This window comes from Ceratotherium simum, chromosome 20 (assembly GCF_057802395.1).
Source record: "Ceratotherium simum simum isolate JZ-2026a chromosome 20, ASM5780239v1, whole genome shotgun sequence".
Classification (NCBI taxonomy): domain Eukaryota; kingdom Metazoa; phylum Chordata; class Mammalia; order Perissodactyla; family Rhinocerotidae; genus Ceratotherium; species Ceratotherium simum.
The window spans coordinates 15,193,275-15,213,697 of record NC_141919.1 but is presented as its reverse complement, the minus strand read 5'-3'; the positions used below and the strand labels follow the sequence as shown (position 1 = coordinate 15,213,697).

At 37.7% G+C, this 20,423-nt stretch overlaps 1 protein-coding gene across 5 annotated transcripts in view; it reads left to right on the top strand.

Moving 5' to 3' along the window:
- Positions 1–20,423, top strand: part of PCSK5 (proprotein convertase subtilisin/kexin type 5) — a 442,283-nt gene that overhangs the window by 116,783 nt on the left and 305,077 nt on the right. For all 5 annotated transcript variants that reach the window (XM_087444465.1, XM_014794699.2, XM_087444466.1 and 2 more), the window contains exon 5: positions 2,313–2,389. In XM_087444465.1, coding sequence (XP_087300591.1) covers positions 2,313–2,389 — 77 coding nt within the window. The remainder of the gene's footprint in view (positions 1–2,312; positions 2,390–20,423) is intronic.

The following is a 20,423-nucleotide window of genomic DNA, read 5'->3' as shown; positions in this document are numbered from 1 at the left end:
ATGAAACTGTTGGGGTGGAAATTGCCGTATATTCTTGCTAGTGTTTCTTTCTCATTTGCTCAATCTCACTTATTTCATGACACTTAATCTCTGTTAAATTAATTTTCCTTTTGTCACTCGAACCTGAAAAGACTCCATTTTATCTTTGCAAATAAAATACTTCCAAAGTCACTTCCTTGGCATGTCAGAAACTACCACTGGCCCACACAGTCACCCATATTTCTGACCTATGAAGACCTCCTTCACACAGTCATACCCAGTATCGTCATATACTTTCATCATCTTCAACTACTTTTCCTTCCAATATTCTATTCTGTTGCTCTTTTTGTTTCAAAAATTCAGCCAAGAAACTTCAAAAATTAATTTTTTACAATGAAATATTGAAACAATTTTCCCTAAATTAGGTGATTTTCCCTAAGGTTAAAAGGAACTGCAAATTCATTTAGTTCTCATTTGAACAAAACATTCGAGTGGCTGCTCTCACCCTGCCTCCAAGCACACTCGGATAAACTTGTGTCTCTTCACAGCATAGACTTTTAGAGCTAAAAAGGAACTTTAGCTTAGTATCCTCATTTGATAGGGTAGATACTGAGGCCTGAAGACTAAAGTGAGTTAGCCAGGTTATAGAAACCTATAAAGTTAGTTATATAAAGCTATATGAAGTCACATAAAGCTACAGAACTATGGTTACCTATCTCCTAGCAAAGAAGTCTTTCTTGTCATGTGTGAAGAGGTTTTTATAGGGTGTTCCTGCCTCCCACTACATAGGAATGTATTTGATTAAATACAAATAGCTTTAACCTAATTGTGATTGCATTCTTCACCATTTTTCCCCCTTGAAAGAAAATTCTCCAGAATTGATCTGTGTAGTGAGTGGTACTGATGCCCTCTCGGTTCTCCTAATGCAGGAGCCTATGAAGAGTAGAGAGAAGCACATTGGGTGGGGTGTCAGATGACCTGGGTTGCGGTCTTGGTCCCACAGGCAGTTTGTTTCATGCCTTTGGCCAAGTTCCAGTCTTGAGCCTCTGTTTCCTTTTTTTTATATACTCTTTTTTTAATTTAATTTTTTATTGAGATAACATTGATTTTTCAGGTGTACATCATGATATTTCTACTTCTGTGTAGACTACATGGTGTTCACTACTAAAAGTCTAGTTGCCATCCTTCACCATATGTATTCCCCTTTACCCCTTTTTCCCTCCCCCTTCCCCCTTCCCTTCTGGTAACCATCAATCTATGAAATTTGTTAAGTTACACTAGATACATGCCCTTCGTGCTGTAATGACTACTAAGGGCAGGTGCAGGGCCCCCTTTGTATGGGAAGCAGAGCTTTACCACCTTTATATGTAATGTGTATTTTGCTTAATTCCCCCAAACATTTCAGACTTTATGTACTATAAATTATTTCCAGAAACAAGAGCCTTTGACAAAGATAGACAACAAAGATAGCATTTACTTTCACTAAAACTGATCAGGAATTATCATAAAGCATCAGAAAATTCAAAACATCCTAAATTAGTATCTAGTGATATAAATTTGAATGACAGAACAATCTAGTAAATTCTTTTTAGATATTTGGCAATTTTCACAATCATTTTTAAAAGCAAACAAATAAACCCAACTTTGGCTTCAGAGATACTTTGGCCTTGTTTTGAAACCTTGACATATAATAAAACTTTATTCATTAATTTGGTTGGGGCAGGAGGCCGTTGGGTATTAGTAAAAAGTCTGAATTGTAGACTCTTTTATGGTAGATAAAACATCTGAAATGAGACAAGTATTGTCTAATACAGGTCCCAAGATACCTGATATAATGAATTTCTAATACTGGTTTTTAATTGGCTTGCCAATTTTTTGTGAATGATTTTTGTCTTCAAAAAAATCTTTGTGTTATGATAAGGAATTTGCACACTCAAGAAATGAAGTGAGGCATAGAGAGAGAGTCCATGGAGAATAAACCACTTTGCTGCTGGGTAGTCCAGGAGTACTTCCCAGAAAAGGTGGTAATTGAGGACATCTTAGAAGGAATTGGATAGGGAGTCCATTCTCTGCGTGAGGGAAAAAGTACTGGCAAGAATGGACTGGACACTTCTTTGGTCTGTGGACAGTATTTCTTTATCTTAAGGGGCAAAAATACAAAATACGACACGGATTACTACTGAACATGGCATCTTGACACCGAACCATGAGTGTACCATTTAACCTAATTACTCTCTTGCAGAAATGTGATTAAGAATGCATGAGCCTTTGGGTTAATGGCTAATTAATAAACATCCATCTGCTTTCTCTTTCTCTCTCCTCTGTGGCCACAGGATGCTCTGGCGAGTTGTGACGTGAATGGGAATGACTTGGATCCAATGCCTCGTTATGATGCAAGCAACGAGAACAAGTAAGGCCCAAGTGAGGGGTGGCTGGCGTGTGGCCGGCAAGGAGCTTTGTTTTCTGCTCTTGCTGAGGGAAGTATTTTTTTTTTCTTGAAAATTCTTCGTAACAATGATCCCTAATTTGCTCCAAGATAAACAAGTCTCTTTCCACTGAAGCTTCTGGGTAATAAAAAGGGGTGGTCTACATAATAAGAATGGTTGCAGAGAGAGATCACTGGGGAATGACTCAGCATTTCCAGATCTTGAGGCTGCAGCTGGGGAATAAAGCCCCTCACGTGGTAATTGGCCTGTGACCCATTTGTTTAGGAATGGGGTGCTAAAGGAAGAGGCTAAACAAAGTACCCTCCAAAAGAGTTACTTTATTCTGTTAAATTCAACAAATTTGATTGCATACTGTGCGTGAGGTCTCTGCCAAGGAGTTTCCTATTTTTGCTGCTTCTTTCCTCTCCTCTCCTCTGTAGTTAATGTGTTTCCCACTAATACATCTGAAATACCTATGAGGTTTGCCATGTGTGGAACACATTACCTTTCTTATCTCTACAGTCAAGAGCTGTAGAAACCCATTTAACCACATTTACACCTTCCAGTTAGTACAGGAGCTTGTGTGAAAGCAAATGAAAATGCACATCCATTTGATAACATAGAAAACCCACCATTCCTCAGAAAGTAAATGGGAATGTTTGTCCTGGCTTATGATGACCCAGATTCTCCAAAAGATTAGTAGATATTTCTAATCTCTAGATCACATTAACTTTTTTCCTTTTATTGCAAACCTCCTCTAGGATAATGCTGTGAATTAGATACTCTCATTTGAATTTTTGTTTACATGTTTTAGTTTGGGATCACAGAAGTTGCAAAGAGAGCTGTTTTGCCTGTTTATTATATACTATTTCCAGCCTGCATTCTTTAGGGAAAAATTTCTCAGCTAGTATTATTTGATTAAGTAAGTCAATAAATTTAGGTAAAACCATACGACCTAGATAATTGTGACTGTACACAGGTTTTTTTCTCTTTTTACCATCTACAAGGAGGCCTCAAAAAAGTTGCTGTGGAAAGTATGCTGTTTGTTAGTATTAATAACTGAGTAAATATTACAGATCAGATTTAGTGGTGAAAGCATTAATATACAAATTAATGTAGATAGAATTTTCCAGAACTTTCTAACCAAAAATAGAAAGGGACCTAAATTAAACTGGATAGTTTTCTTTCAGGCCTGGTCATTACTGTCTAGATTACATGGTTTAAAGTTATAGTGAATTTCACACAAAAGGTTATAATTTGGGATAATGTGAGCTACTGTATTTAACCTAATTTGCCAACTAGCTTGAAACACTGAAGAAGAAACTTGAAGCTTCAATACTTAAAAAGTCACTGCTGATAAATTTCAATATATAGTCCATTCTGCAATAATGCGACACATACGTTGCTAAATACACTCGCACTCTGCAAAATCTAAAACCACAGAGTGATAAGAAAATGAAGTTGGAGTTCAAGACTCAAAAACTTCACCACTGACACACACACAAAGATCACAGGGACCTATTAAAAACAATAGTCCAGTTTTACCCATGTTAAGTGGTTAAGAAATATATAAAATTATAATAACTGTAGCACTTTATCTTGAAAAAGACCTGAAGTTTGCTTGTGGAAGTGTGTGCCCATTACATCTACTCCTACTCAAATACCTGACATTCTGTGTGCAAGAGGAAAAGAGAACGATTAAAATCTTAAAGAACACAAAATAGAGAGGAAAATTCCAAAATAGGTTAAGAGGAAAGAGAAAAATTAAGCAGAATGGAGGACACCCCCCAGGGTGGCCTTCAGAAGCGTGGTAGCTTGCAGTTAATTGTGAACTAGAAGGAGGTTACCTGAAATCTAAGAGGAAGTAGGCGCACCAGATGTGGACAAGTGTGGACAATTGTGCCCCTGAGGATGATAGTAACCCTGTGTGTTTTGTGTATTCCTCCCGGGCTCAGTGCGGCTAGGTGTGTTTTCTAAACATTCGCCTAGAGTTTTGGGGACAAAATTGTGCATAAACAAATGCAAATTTCACATTATGCTCAAATTCTTCTCTAATATGTCAATGGTATTGGAAAAAATTTGTGTTTCCAAGGCAAACATTATAGGAGAACTGACTGTACTATGTCCATTGGCTTAATTTATCCCATCGACATTTATATAGAGAAAAGAGAAACAGGAAAGCTATAGGAAAAGTCTAGATCATGTTAACATCCAAACTATCCTTGTGCAGGGTGCAGAGGGACAAGCGAAGAGGGGTTATGGGTTGAAACTGAAAATGTATTGTGCCCTGTAGCCAGTTCTACCTGAATCTACTTGTGGCGATTTTGCACTGAAACTTCGTGGTGATGGTGGCTGTTCTCCAAGGGTGTGTCTGACCTGTGACTAACGTTGCTAACCACAAAGTCTGTGTGTAAAGACAATGTTTTGAGTGTTGCCTTTGAGGACTTCTTACAGGCTGACTTTTAAAACTGTATTCTTTGTGAGGATTCCCTTTAAACTTGGCTGCTCCTCAAGACCTTTGTTCAAGAAGAATCACCGTGGTCTCGCTCACTCTGGGGTATTCTAGTGTGTCCTGTTTTGACCCATTCTAAGCGCTGTCCATGGTCATTGAGTACAGTGTGGGTTTGATTGATTATTGGAGGACACAGGTGTTGTTCTAGATGTTTGCTTGGGTTTGTAGTCTTGACAGTGAAAGATGGCATTTTCAGAGGTGTAACACCAGCGCTCCATACCAGATACCTGGGACATCAGCTGTCCCATTATCTCCTCTCAGTAGTGCTGCCTGATTTTTTTTTGGCATGTGTTCAGGCATTTAGGGTTAAAATATCTTCTCTGCTCACTAGACCATAATTATAGATATGATTGATGGATCTGTCTTTAAGCGTGGATCGAGAGACAGATAAAATCTGTTTGAATAGATGTCACTTGGCATCAGGAAATAAGAGTGGGTTTGTAGTTCAGAAGAGTTGACTTTTAGCTGTGGTTCTCCTTGATTAGCTTTATGGTCTTTGGGCCTAACTACTCTGAGCTTTAGTACTTTCTTTTAATCTCTAAAATGGACATAAAAGTACTTCTAAAGAGTAGCAATAAAATATGTGAAACACTGAACATACTGCTGACTATGTAATAGATGCTAGATAATTATAGCTGTAATTATAATTATGTGTTCTATTCCCATATCCAGTTCTTGATAAATAATCAGTTAAAAATTACAATTATCTCAAAATATATATGCATATGGACATTTCAAATTTAAATTCAGACTTGGAGGTCTTCGTTTATTTCCAGCGTTAGAGATTTGGATAGGTCTTCCTGCTTCTTTAGGAACTGGGAGCTGTGAATCATTCAGTCTACAATAAATCTGCTTTCTTTAATTCCGTTTCCCCATCTCCCTCAGTGGAGCATGTGTCTGCAAATTTGACGTGAGATAGTGAAGGGGAGGAATTTCTAATCATCGTCAGAATGAGGAAGTTGAGGCATATGCTATGCAAGTGCCTCCTCATTGTACAATCTGACCAGTAGGCTTCAGAGCATTTCTGGAATTATTTCATACTTGGCTGCATTTGTTTATTCATTCAACAGATAGTCACTGAGACCTTGTTTTGTGAATGGCTCTGTGCTAAATGCTCGGGGGATACAATGATGAAATAATATAGGCTACTAAGTAATGGGCTGAATTGGTAGATGACTTAGTAAGGAGCTGTAACACCTGAAGGGTTTTCATACTAAGAGAGAATGTACCCTCACAGCTTGCTGCAAATCATCTCTCTTAGACCTAACGTGGTTACATTTCCAGTGCCAAAGCTTTGGGGTGAAGGTAATAGCCTCTGAAGTACAAAAGTTATAAAAATCTCTTTCTTGTCACTTCTTCAAGTCCCCAAGTGGTATGTGGACCTAAATAACTGATGCTAAAGAAATGCCATTATTAGAGGAGACCAGAAAACCTGTCCTCCCATTCAGCTTTGCCTCCATTCATATTAGCTTGCCGAATAAAGCTGCCTGCATTGTTCTAGGCTTAAAATAGAAAATATCTTCCCCTGAATGAAACAGTCTCCTGGCATTTCGTACCACTGCTCCTATTTCTAATAAATGAATTATTGATGTCTGAGTTAGATTGTCCCCTCCCTAGGTTGCTTCTTGTTAAATGTTCCCTCTGCTTAAAAGTCATAGCAACATATTTAGTGAGAGGTGAGACCACGGCATTATATTTTGAATGTGTGATATGTGGGCCTAGAATCTAATTCCTTGTCCAAATAAACCAACCTGTAGGTTAAAGACTCATTTTCCAAAAGGAATGGATTTTTCATTTTGTTCCTTATCTCTATTTCCAGGAAGATTTAACCAGGGTGGATGGAAGCACATTTCTTCTGGTTCTTTGGTCTCCATTCATTCATAATTTCTGGTTGTAAGAATGTTGTCATGTTGCAGAAACTGGAGTGTGTGCGGCTTTCTCTTATTCTTGCAGATGAGGACTCTTGTCAGGAGCTGGTGTTCCAAAGCAAAGCCAATGAATGTAGTCAGTGTTTTCTGATTATATAGAAAATATTTAACTCAATATTAGAGGAAAAAACCACACTTGAGATCTATAACCTTAACGCTTTAGATCTGTCAACTTTATATCTATGACCTTAATGCTTCTAATGTAGAAGCATTATTTCTTCATACACAGGATTTAGTTAAATATGTTAAGATAAATTATCCTATAGCTAAGCAGGTCAGACAAAACCTACAAAAGAAAAATAGGGCCATTATCAGAGGCTGATTTGTTTTTCCAAATATTTTCAAAATTTTTCCTCTAATCCTTTTGCAAAATAACATCTATAACATACTACACAGCAGTTCCTCAGTCAGTGGTTATCAAATGAATTTATGTAACATTGGCTGCAAAGGTATGTACTTGACACTTAATGTATACAAAACAGTCAGTTGTGAAAAATATCTGACACTTTTCATATAGAGCCATAGATTTTTATGTCCCTGAAAGAACCTGCAATGAATATTTTAGAAAATTCACTTCTATCATATGGGTTCATGATGCAATACATTGAAATAAGTAACATTTTTGATCATCTTTTAGGTTCTGGGAAGTGGTCTGGGTCTGGGTTCTCACAGAAAGTTGTAGTACGATAGGAAAAGGCCTCTCTCAGACCAGAAGCCAGCCATCCCTCTCCTTCTCCTCAACACTGGTTAGTCACCAAGTCCTGACAGTTCTCACCATGTAAGTCCTCCTCTTGAATAGCTCTCCAAAAACTTACACACCCCCATTCATCCCTCTACAGTAGCCTTCTGTTAGTCTATCCCCCTTCTCACCTGCATCCTTGTAAAATCTCTTAAATGGTTTCCCTGTCTCCAGTCTCATCCCATCCTGCTACCCGAGTGATATTTCTGAACCAAAATAAGAACAATAAAATCGTTTAGTGTCTTGACATTTTGTTAAAAATATAAGGCCCTTCATGACCGCACTCCTCCCTCATTAAGTCTGCTCTGCTCTCTGTGTCCGCTCCTCCTCCCACTTTATCTATCAGCCCTACAGGACTTGTGGAGTTCCCTGAGTGTGCCACAACTGTTCAGCCTTCCACTATCTGCCCCTGCATAATTCTTCTTCCCGTTTAAACTCAACGTCCCTTCCTTGCGATGCTTTCTCTCACCTCCCTGGTCTGAGCTGGGTGCCCTCCAGTGAGTTTTCACAGCCCCTGTGAACTTACTTCTTTTAGAAAACCTTTCCTATTGTAGATGGGGTCACATTTACCAAAGAAAAGAATAGAGAGGCAAGAACAGATACAGGGATGATTTCCACTTTAGTTAGGGATATAAAATGTCTGTTTGGTCCTACTTAAATAATTACAAGAATGTCAGCCTTGATTGGCTCATCTACATGAATTAGCAAAATGTGTCACAAAGTAGTAACTATTAAATGGTGTTACATATAGTGGACCTTTGTACCAGATATATTTTTTCTGACCCTCCACCCTGCTCTGTACCCCAGAAAGCAGATCTGTAGGGACTGTGTTAATGGGCTCCCTTGCCCTCTGACTTCCCATTGGGTTTGGCTAACAGAAGTCTCGACCAGGAGATCAGTGGGGTGCAGGAGGGTGAAGAAGAGGTATTTCTTCTCTGCCCCTTCCTCGCTGGGCCATTGGGGGTTTGCTGCATCCCTGAAGATCATAACTTCTGTGAGGTGGCCCTAAAGCTGACCTCATAGGAGCTGCCCTCTGTGGGTATCAATAATCACTTCCTCCTCAAGGCTCCTTAGAGCTAGGGGTTTCCCAGTGTTGCTAGTTCAGAACACTGCTCTATTCCCTACTGGTTCCCCAAACCCTGCCTGCATCTTTATGTGAGTCCCTTGAATAAATTTTTCTCATGCTACCGAGTATATAAGAGCCCAGTGTTTCCTGATTGGCTCTCAACGGACACAGGTATGTTAGTCCTTTAGCTTGGTATCTTTGGTAGAGTAAAAGGGCAAATGTTCAGACACTTCTAAGAAAGAAAATAATTATATTCATAGGATTTTTCTAAGTGGCTGTTTATTCTTTAATGAGAATAAATACAGAAAATGGTTATCTAACTTTGAATTTCTATATACCTGTCACCTGAAGTGTAAATACTCATTTTTATAAAACAGTGCATCAATTATTCTAGGGATTATAATCATGATAATGCAGTTTTCGGACCCCTGTGTTCTTCCCTTTGTCAATTTTAGTGTGTTCTCCTCAAGCATTTGGGGACTTAGTCCCTTGGGGCTCTCAGTAACAGTTTTGATAAAGGGTCTGACAGTTTTGATAAAGGGTCTGATTGATGCTATAGGTTAAAATGAGATTTGGGTATAATTTATGCTAACCCCATGCACTATTGACATGAATAATTGATAGTTGCTTCGATTTAAATTTCTTATTTAAAAAACAAACTCACAAATTCCTGAGGCCTCTGAAGAAGATGGAAATTGCAGTAAGGGAAAGAGATAAGTATCCTTTTTAAATAATGGATTAAGCATTTGAGCAGAGTTTCCAGATGGGTATATTTATTTATCTTTCTCTTTTAATCTTCTCCTCTAACCTCCACCTTGGATCCTTCTGTTTTCTTCTGTGTCCTTATATATCCAGAGATATGGAAACTGTGGAGCATGAAGACCTTGAGAGGTTGGTGCTCGCAGTGTATTATTTGTATCGTTACAGAGCATCAGAGAAGCATCCAAGAACTTTGAAATGGGATCAGCCGGTGGACGCTCATCTTAGTTCTGAACAAGAAGGCAAACTGAGGAGAGAAGGAGCCCTTGTTTGGTTTCTCGCACTCCCTGTACAGTAACGAGAAGAACATGCTTAAAAAATAATCAAACGGCAAGCCGGCTGATTGCTCATTTTAATGTTATCAAGATATTTAGATATTGATTGCCTTCCTATTCAAATCAACTTTCTTCTTAGTTAAGGGACTAAAGTTAGAATTTTGTTTTTACAAGGTAAAAAAGATATAATTTTTATGTCTTAGCAATTCAGTTAATTACAATAGAAGCCTGTTGTTCCACTATACTTAAGTGTGTGTGTGTTTAATATCAGTGGCAGGTGTGCACTTTAATTACAGTCCTTAATAAAGGGTGGAAAGGTAGAAAATATGTCCTTTAGATCAGGACTTATTTGATTAGTTCTCAGAGAATAGGTCACCAAAGAAGGCAAGGTGATATAGTAAAAAATATTCTGCTTTCAGATGCGACCTGGGTACCATCCCCACCATGTTGTTCACTATGTCTCTGGCCTTGGAGAAGCATTCTTGTCAGAGCCTGCCTTGCCACATCAGTATCTCACCGTCTCTATTTAACTTAAAGAAATGATCAAAAGATCTGTAAGTCTCTTTGACTATATTTGAATGCAGTGGAAGCAACTGCTGATAAAATTAGCACATCTGCATGTTGCCTCATTCACTGCTCACAACAACCCACATTCAGAGAGAAAGTCTAGAGAGGTGAGATAAAGTGCCTCATGTCACCAAGTGGTGGAGTCAGACTTTGAGCTCATTTGTTCCCACTTCATCTGTTTACCTGCATAGCTAAATTAATCTGTGGTCGAGTAGATGAGAAATTAATTTCTGTGTTGAGCACATGGTTCAGTAAGTTTACTACCTTGGGAGAGCTGTAATCACCAGAATGTTACACCACTGTGTTCAGTAAATACTTAATAGCCTGGCTCTACCAAGTGCTGGTATTCAGAGCCCTGTTTCCCCAGAGAGAGGGGATTGGTCCACAATAATTGCAAACACTTTATGTACATGTGACTTTGAACAAGTAACAAAGATCATTTATTACAAAATGATTATATAGATTGGGCTTCACAATGGTATTTGTTCTGTGGATGTAAAGGAAGGCCACCTAAATGAGACTAGAAGCTGTTGATTCAGAGCTTGCTATAGGAAGGGAGTCACTTGAAGAGACTCAAGGGCAAACACAGAACTGGGAAAGCTTTATAGTAAAAAAAAAAAAAAAAAGGAAGGCTTCAGGTATGGTCTGATCAGAGGTTGGCTTGGGGAAGCCAGAGCTTGGGTCTCTGTTCTCAAACAATTCTACTAGTATATATTAATAGCTTTTTTTCTTAAATTAAATTTGAGTGAGTACCAGGTGGTCATTATGTAAGTAAATGTTTTGGGAAACTACATAAAAGTGCCCTTACTATTATTTTCAAAGGGGATAATAATTAAGTGATAGGGAAAGTTTTAGTCTAATTCTCAGAGGGCAGGTAGGTAGTTTTCACATTTCTCTAAATGGAAATATGGACTATTTGAAGTTGGAATCACATAAACTAAGAGATGTTTTCCCAATGTGTTTGCACTTCAATGACAACCCTTCAGAGTGCTCTAGAATTGTGGGCTGTGCAAGAAAGATTCTCTGTAGGAGAAAAGACTGAGCCCAAGGGGAGCCTGTGGGAATCAGAAACCTTCTCCTAGCCTAAGAAGGGGATGGAGTCTTGAGGATGTGTCCTCCTTTGGAGAATTGAAGAGAATTCCCTTGCCTATAGAACACCTAAAATAGCTCGAAGGAATTGAGAAGAACAGCAGACTACTTGTGATTTTCCAGCACATTTCCCTGAATCTCCACTTTCTCTGTCGCATGGTCTCATCATAAGCTGCCATCTCATGAATTTTAGAAAAGACTGACCTTTGTGAGAAGAGTTTACCTCCTCCTATTTTTAGATATCCCTACACCATCTGCATATAATTTACATATGCTAGTAAATGCATTTGAATTTGCATGAATTGCAGATGAAATACCTTGTGGTGACATCCTGGGCTGAGATTAGCTGACTGCTAAAGATTTTGTATGACCTTTTTGCTCTTGGTTGGTTTTTCCTCTTTCTGAGGTTCATCCTCACAGGATCACACCACCTCCCACACCTGTCCCAATTACCAAATATAGACTCTTATTTTCTCTCCAACCATCCAGCCTCACCTGTATCAGGTTGTCACAGATGCCTTTCTTTTTCCACCATCCTGATACCTTGATCTTCCCATAGGCTCTAGCATAATGTTGTCATGCAGAGAGAGAAGCACACATTTGTCTCTAACAATTGCCTAGTCCTGGCAGTAGTTCACATAGTTTGTACTAGGTGATCTGGCCAGAACTTGAGTTGTTCAGCAGTTTTAATTGTGACCTATGTTGTTAATTTTATCAGATGTCTGACTCTTTCATAAAATTTATTTATTTGCTTTCTAAAGGACTCACACGTCTCTTTAATACTTTTCAAAGGAGTGGGAAATATTTGAAACAAAAACACTTGATTATTTTTCTCCATCTCTTATCGACCCATCTCGTGCATCGCATCGGGAGTATTAGGGGAAGCTGGATGACAGAGAGCTTCACTGGTGTATTTGTAGAAGTGTTAATTTGTACTTGTTGAAATCTTTGCAGCTCAAATGCAAATATGAGAAGGTATTCAGATAAGCCATTGCAAGTTATATGAATATTTTTCTTTCATATTTATGATCATACCTACTGTTTCGACATCAATTCATTCCATTTATCATTATCTAATTTTCTCATTGTGTTTCTATGAGCTTCTGTTAGAATCTCCATTGTAAAACTTATGTAAATTATAAGGGATGCTAAATCATGTTTAATTCATCCTGGTTGAAATAAAATAGTCATAACTTCTTATGCATTATGTTTTTTCCATGTCTTTGATTAGGGAGATGCTGTTTCTTCTTATGCTAAGAAAGTAAACTTTGTTAAGGATGGTACTCATATCTTAAATTCACGTTTTTCTTATAAGATTCATCGGTTTCTGAAATCTCTATGAATATTAACGCATATAGATTTCCAAGACGTGTATTTGGAGTGAAACAGGAAAATGTGTATGGAGGAGGGAGGCCCAAGTAACTGTTTGCTAAATAAATTGTTTAATAACATTGAATAATCCTTTTATACACTGAGAGGATGTTTGGAGCAATACCCTATAAAAGCATGTCTGTGCTGATACATGGAGAAACACTACATGTTGTTCATGCTTGAAAAGTTATTGCTATGTCATTTTAATAATAGATAAAACTCAGTGTACGTGAGCTGCTTATTCGGTTTTCCTGTGAGCAGTTCTCTGGCTTTGAGAAGCTTGGTACGTGATTTAGGTGAGGGAGTGGAGAAAACTTTGTGCCCCAGAGAAACCTTGGCTGTTTTTGCCTTGGGCTATAAACTCAGCAAAGTCTAAATAGAGTTCAGCAGGGTCAGTATGTGTTCTCCATGAGAGAAGGAGAAGAAAGAACAGCTTTTCTGGCTCCCTTGACTAGCATTAGCCCTTCAAGCCATCTCAGATCTCACCTTCTCAAATACAGAGGCGTCATATCCTAAGAATAATTTATCTAGAACTTTACAGATTGCAAAGCATTTTAGGTAATTGTTTTGGTGCCCCAGTATCTGGAATTCTTCTTTTTTTTTTTTTTTTTTTTTTTTGCTGAGGAAGATTCGCCCTGAGCTAACATCTGTGCCAGTCTTCCTCTATTTTGTATGTGGGTCACTGTCACGGCATGGCCTCTGACAAGTGGTGTAGGTCTGTGCCCAAGAACCAAACCTGGGCCGCCAAAGTGGAGTGCGCCAAATTTAACCACTAGGCCACGAGGCCAGCCCCTGAATTCTTTTTTGTGTAGAAGAAATTTTCTGTATTATGACTCTTGGTGGGGAGCCAAGAGTTCTTTCCAGTATGGTGGCCAAAAATGCCAGATACTGTTAACTTGCTCAGCCTCCCTTGCTCAAGTCTAGGACACAGGCCATGTGGCCTAGATTCTAAAACTCAGTAGCACCTGTGCAGGCAGGTGACCCAGATGCCAGGTAAGCTGTCACTCACTTACCTGTGTCCTTCTCCTGCTCTTCTCTCAGTGGGTCTTTCCTCATGGAGCAGCTATGTGTTTTTCTTGATCCTTAGTCTCCACTGTGGTCATTTAGTGCTCCCAACAATTCTGAACTTTCCAATATCCTTTTAATAAACTACTTGTCTGCTTAACTCAGTTAATTACAGCAAAGAACCTGAAATTAAATGTCATTATCAGTGCCCCCTCTTTCCAGAGGAAGTAAGTAAAATTCAAGGCAGGTTCACGAAGCTTGTAAAAATGAATCTAGTTTCTAAACTCATGCTCTTTGTATCACATAATACACTCTTAGATGCTCTTTTTTTGAATATAGTGTTCATAAGCAATAGACACTTTTTAATTCATGGAAATAATTGTAGTTAGTTTATGAGAGTTTAGTGCTTATTTTATGGCATATGGTTTCATTCAGAAAAGACTTCTTACTGGGAGAGTAGCATTGTGCTTTGTTTATATCTTAAAAATCAAACTAGTGATATACTCACAGTATGTAGAAATTTAATGTCGATCTGTCACTTAACTAATACAACAATTAAAACAAACCATTAGGCAGGATGTGATTTGGAGACCATTGGGTTTCCAAAAGTGTTTCATGGAACCCTAGAATCTGTTGTTGGATGTGACAGGCTGCCCAAGCCTTACTCAGGAGGCTGTGTGGAATGGGTGTAGCCCTCTCTTTTTCAACTAAACCACTCCCCTTTTAAAAATCTACATTAAAATCTATTTTAGATGGTGGTATTTCTCCTAAAATTATATTTAAAGTAAAAAGTTCTGTTTCTACAAAACAAAATAAACCATTGTAAACCAACGCTACAGACCATAGGAATAGGGTTTAGACAAGTTGTTGCTGAAGATAGGCAGAAATTGTCGGAAAGGCTTCTGGAGGTGGTAGCATTTGACCTGGGTCTTGGAAAATGGCTAATGGAAGAGACTAATCATTACTACTGAGAGAAAGTTTGTAATAGCTGACAGTGTCTTCCTATTATTAGTGAGCTCCTCACAAGCTTTGGAATAAAAGGCATCTTCTTGTTTAGCCATTTTGTTTTTTTCTTTTTTGTGAAGGGGAGTCCTGTTTCCCTAGTATGCGTCTCCTTTATCTAAAACTCAAATCTAAACATATTTTTCCTCTATCTTCAAACCCTTTATGACCAAGTCCAAACTCTTTAGATGTACGCAAAGAATTTATGATATATCCACTATCTTTTAGCCTCACCACTTAACTCATACTTGCATTATGCTCTAGTTTTAACTCATTTTTTTACAGGTCTCTGAAAATAGCATGCTTCATTTGTACTGGAGACTGGTAAATAGTAGGCACTCTGTAAGTAGTTACATTGTCATCAATTTACCGTGCTTTGAGATTGTTAAATATATGATGTTATCTCGATGTGTGTTATGATTATTACTAATTTAATCCATTTGGAAGCTGAATGTCGCTACATCCCTGCTCTGTGGTGGGGTGATTGCGTTTTTTTTTGACTTGAGAAAACCAGGGAAGGAAAAAAGACCAAGAAATGCAAAATATTCAAATTTTATACATGGAGAAACTAAACCTAGTCAGAAATAAAAGTTTTAAATGAATTTTAATTTGTTGTTATTTTAATATTCCAAATTATTTTGTAAAATTGCTCTAACTACCATTTTTGATTTTGTTTTTATTTGTCTTAAATGAATATAAATAACTAACTGTTTCAGTAACAGAAAAAAACCTTCTGTTTAAACTGAATACTTGTTGCATGTATTTTCCATAGCTAAAATTAAGAAGCTTCCGTTTAGACTCTGAGGAACAGAGTGCAATTTGCATGGAAAGAAACTATTGCCAGTTCCCTAGGGCTGTGTTCATTAACATCAACTGATTCTGATTCTTAGCATCAGAAAGGAAATTATAAATTAATTAACCTTTGGTTTAGGGTTTTTTTTTCTTTCAGGTGTTATGTGCTGGCCTTTCTTGAAATAAGGAGGTAAATCAAGTAGTGTAAGCTTCAAAAAAATGTTTTCACTAAGTAATTTTAGGATGAAAAGGTGAAAATGGGCCATGCACATATATTTACTGATTAGCAAAACTTTTGAGATAATTCCTTGAGAGTGAAAATCACTCCCGTTCTCTGTCTCATTACACACACACACACACAGACACACACACACACACATCTTTCTTATTATAATTGTATTCTTATTTCCTAACTATAATGTTGATCTTAAAAATTAAGGTCAAACCTCTTAAATATTTAGCTTAAGTGGGAAAGAAACAATTGAGAAATAATTGGACCAACTTAAGGAACAACTTCAGATTTAGAATTTAGTTGAAAAATTTGAAGTAATAATCCTAATGAGTTGTGCATACTCAAAAAATAGCAGTGGTTGAGGTCAGACATTTCCACATGTATTATCTTTTCCTAATATGGGGAGATTAAAATTAATGAGACGGGAAGTAGACATGGTGATATTTTTGAATTGGGGTTACAAGCTAGAAATAGGGAAGCATGTCTGTGCAGGACGACTGTGAATATGAAAGTCTGATATGGGGAAACAAGCTAAGTGTAGGAATAACTTGGGACAAGTCTTTTTGCCACTGGGAGACTTAATTGTCTCCTGTGTGTAAAATGGAGACAAAAATAGCTATTACAATATGCTGTGAGAATTACAGACAATGCATTCTGAATGTTCAGGATACTACAGACCCTCCTAGCCTATGTAATAACTCATGTTTTGGGGGCGAACTGAGAGGTTTTGTCATCAGGAATGCCTAGTGACAGAGCTGCAGTGAAATGAATCATTGACACTTTCATCCTGTTATTTCTCTGGGGGAAATTGTTTCCACCCAATGTGGAACATTGATGTTCTAAGTGTGCAAACGGTGGGAGTGGTATCAGATTTTTTTTGGCAGGGGAGGGTGTGAATCTGAAATTCTCTTGGAAAGGCTAAACGGATCTAAGAGGTACAGAGATCATGTACGCTCTGTAGCAGTTGGTTATTTCAATGTCTTATCAAAGTCGGATTTTCATAGAAGAGTTTCAAAATGGAATAGTCCTTCTAAATCTCTTCAAGAAGACTGATCATAGTTCACTCATTCTCTGGAAATCACCACTTTTCTCTCCTCTTGCATTTCCAAAGAGGACATAGAAGAAAAAGAACATGATCATAAATTTTGAAAGTTCTTAGGTTTGCTTGATTACGCCAAGGTTTTCTTGACAAAAAGTCCTTAAAACCTCATTTAATTTTCACATTTTATTATATGATTTTTTTTATTGGATTTATAGCAATTTGTCCTTCACAGAATGACCAAAGAAACTCATGCAAATACAGTAATTATGGTGGTTATGAAAAGAGCTGTGACAGTAAAGCGGTGGTGAATTGCTTATCCACACAGACACCTCTGTATGTTCCTGAGATTACCCTATGCTCTCCATCCTGATGCAAGAGAAAAGTTTTAAAACAGTGATTATTTCAACATTCTTGTTCAAAAATTTGATCTACCTTGTTTTCACCAGTTGGTGACTGGTTTCCATGGAAATGGAAATGGAATAAGCATTCCTTGATTTAGATTCTCAGCTGCCCCATGCCAACTGAGAGCTGTAAATGCCATTTGGTTAACAGCAAGGATCCAGAATTCTTCCATTTTAAAGTGGCAGAGGGAGAGGAAAAGAAAACGTTTGCCAAGTCGTTTCACTCTTCTCCCTTTGAAAAGAATACAGTTTTATGATTGTCTGAGATATTGACTGACGGTTATCGGACACATACAACGTCCAGCAGCGCCTCTTCTGACTAATCAATTTAAATCTCTTTTCCACCCTTCACAAAGTTCCTTACCTCATTGCCATTCAGCTGGCCTCTAATTGCCTTCCTGGTTGTCCACCTGCTGTCCCAGTGATGGGCACTGAGCTAGAAAGTCGTCAGATGTTGGAAGGAGACGATTTGGTGATCTCAATGATCTGCCACCTGAAAGGAAAAAATAATGTTGATAAAGGAAGTGTGTGGGGAATGAGTTGGAAAATTCTCACTCATGAGAGAATGTTAGTTAATTTTGCCATAAGAATTTTCCACTTCTGAAATTATCGCCTATATAATGACTCCATTTTCTGGAAGTATTCCATAGGGAAGATAATGAAGAATACTATAAATGCTTTAACATAAAATGTTTAAGTATCATTACAGTTGTTTTCTTTTGTTTTTTGGAGTCTGAAAAGTTGAATCAAACTGAATGCTAAAATAAAACTTTAGTAGTTTAACATTAATACATAATGTTTTCTTTTATATTTTAAGATGTTTAGATGCTAGATCAAGAAGAAATGTGACTCTAGTTCTTAAATATAACCCAGAGCAGTTCTATGAACACGCTTTTCCTCTTGGGGCATAAAGGAGTTTCTCTATGTATAATGTCTAACTTTAATAAAGAAAACCAGACGTAATGGCTTCCAGCCATGGGCTGCCCTTGTGTCTCTAAGTGTGGTCTCACACCTAGCCAAGGCAAGTAATGTGTCGACTAAGGAAATAAGATCTTACCCCAGACTAGGAAACTGCATGAATACTTTCAGGGAAATCTTACTGATGCTGAGCATGCAGTTCAGGGTCTGACATTTTCTATTATCACATAGTATTCGTGAGGGAATATCACTCTGATGACTGTTTTGGTGTAAACAGCTTATGCATTCCAGTGACTTGAGAAAGAAGCGTCTAGGATATGGAAGGGACTAGCAGAGAAAATACATGGAAGGTCGGGGTAGCAAGCCAGTTCTGGACATGGCGGCGACTCAACCTCTGTGGCTGCCTCTGCTCTCTCAAGGGAGGGGAGCAAGTCCTTGTTCTCTTACTTAATCCACAACCTTCCTGGTTTGGAGAAGCGGTACAGGAGGGACTCATTATTGGAATAAATGGATGTCGAGGGGAGAAAAACATTAAAAATGAATCCACTTAAATCGAGGCCAGAGTCTTGTAATGAACGATGCAAATGGTGTTTTATTTTAAACAATTAAACTAAAATGATGAAAATACATGTAGTTTATTACCTAACAGAACATGCAGCAATAGCCATTCTTACATCAAACACAAATGAATCATGTTTAAAGTTGTAGTTCTTCTGTAATATTATGAAATTTGAATTTTAGTAGAGTCATAAACAGACTCAGTTTATAAAAATCTTTATTGGTTTTTCCAAGGGCCATTTGGAATCATTTTATTGACAAATCATTCTCATTTAAAGCCACTGTCACGTCGCCAGCCTTGTTCCATTTTTACTAAGTCTCACTCTTCTGGATCCTCTTTCAACAATGGCTTTCAGTGTGATTGAAGCTGTTCTCAAATATTACTTTCATTGATTTTATGAAATCCTGTATCTTTTGAAAGTTCATTAGGCAGTTGATTGGCTTGATTTGCTTTGTATTGTTTGTTTGCGTTTTATGTTTACACAGACATAGAAGATTCTGGCACTGAAAAGGACAGGGATGCTTGAGGCGGCAGTAATTTCATTGGTGTTAGGATTATTCGTAAATATCTTTTTATTTGCTTATTTAGGAAACCTAATAATCATGGTATGCTGTTAAGTAGAACCTGTGGGTTCTAGTGATCCAAATAGTTTCAAAGATGCAACTTCTGAGCATTTCTCTCAGGAAAGGTCTCAAGTCATCATGACTATGTTCTGGCCCTGCTAAGTACGTGTGCCTGAGGGTGGATGCGTGTTCTTCATAAATATAGTGTGTATTTACTGTTGTTGCAACACTAGAACTTGGTGTCAGGAGCTCTGGGTTGAAGTTCTTTGGCAAAAACTGGCCATATTACCTTGGTGAGTTCAACTTAAGCCATAAGAATCTCAGCCTCCTTACCTTTAAAATGGGGATAGTATAGTAGTGCAAGATTATTGGAGAGATCAAATTAAATTAAATATGAGAACGTAGCTGAAACTTGCTGGCAAATAATAAATAAGTGATCCTTACCACCTTCATGATTGGATGTCTAAACTGCACGTTGTATTAAGCATTCTTTTAAATGGAAATTATTATATCAGTGAATATGAATGATACATTATATTTGTTGAGTTGATTAATTTACATAAAACAGCATTCAGTATCAGTATCAAATCATAGGTAGTGGAGGTAGAAAAGGCAGAAGCGTGCATTTTTGGGTTCCCAAGAAGGCATAAATGACTATGACTGTCTTTGCCCTTCATGCCTAAAAAATCAGAGGTAGACAAAGTACGGACTCAAGTTCAAATCTGCGCAGTTTCTCTCTAGCTGAGAATGGTTTTTATGATTTCAAAAGGTTAAAAATTGGGGGTGGGGTATGTGACAGAGACTGTATGTGGCCCTGTAAAGCCCAAAAGATTTACTGTTTGGCCCATTACATAAAATGTTTGTCAACCCCTACTCATAAACTCATTCAAATACTAATATAATAAAAACCCATCTCTTATGTTATTTCTGAATGAAATATGATGTTTATGCTAAAATGTTGAATTGATAATTAGGGGTATGATAAATTATATGTTTTGGAGGGAGGCATTCCTTAATTATTGGTTTCATACTTCCGTAATTTTGAGAACCTTCCAATGTGTGAGGAAATGGCTCTGATGAACTCTGCAAAGAGAACCAGGAATAGCTATCAATAAACGGACAGGCTGACCGTTGCTTGGTGCAGCTAAGCTGAAATGATGATAGCTTGGTGAATATAAGATATTGAAACTACTTTTGT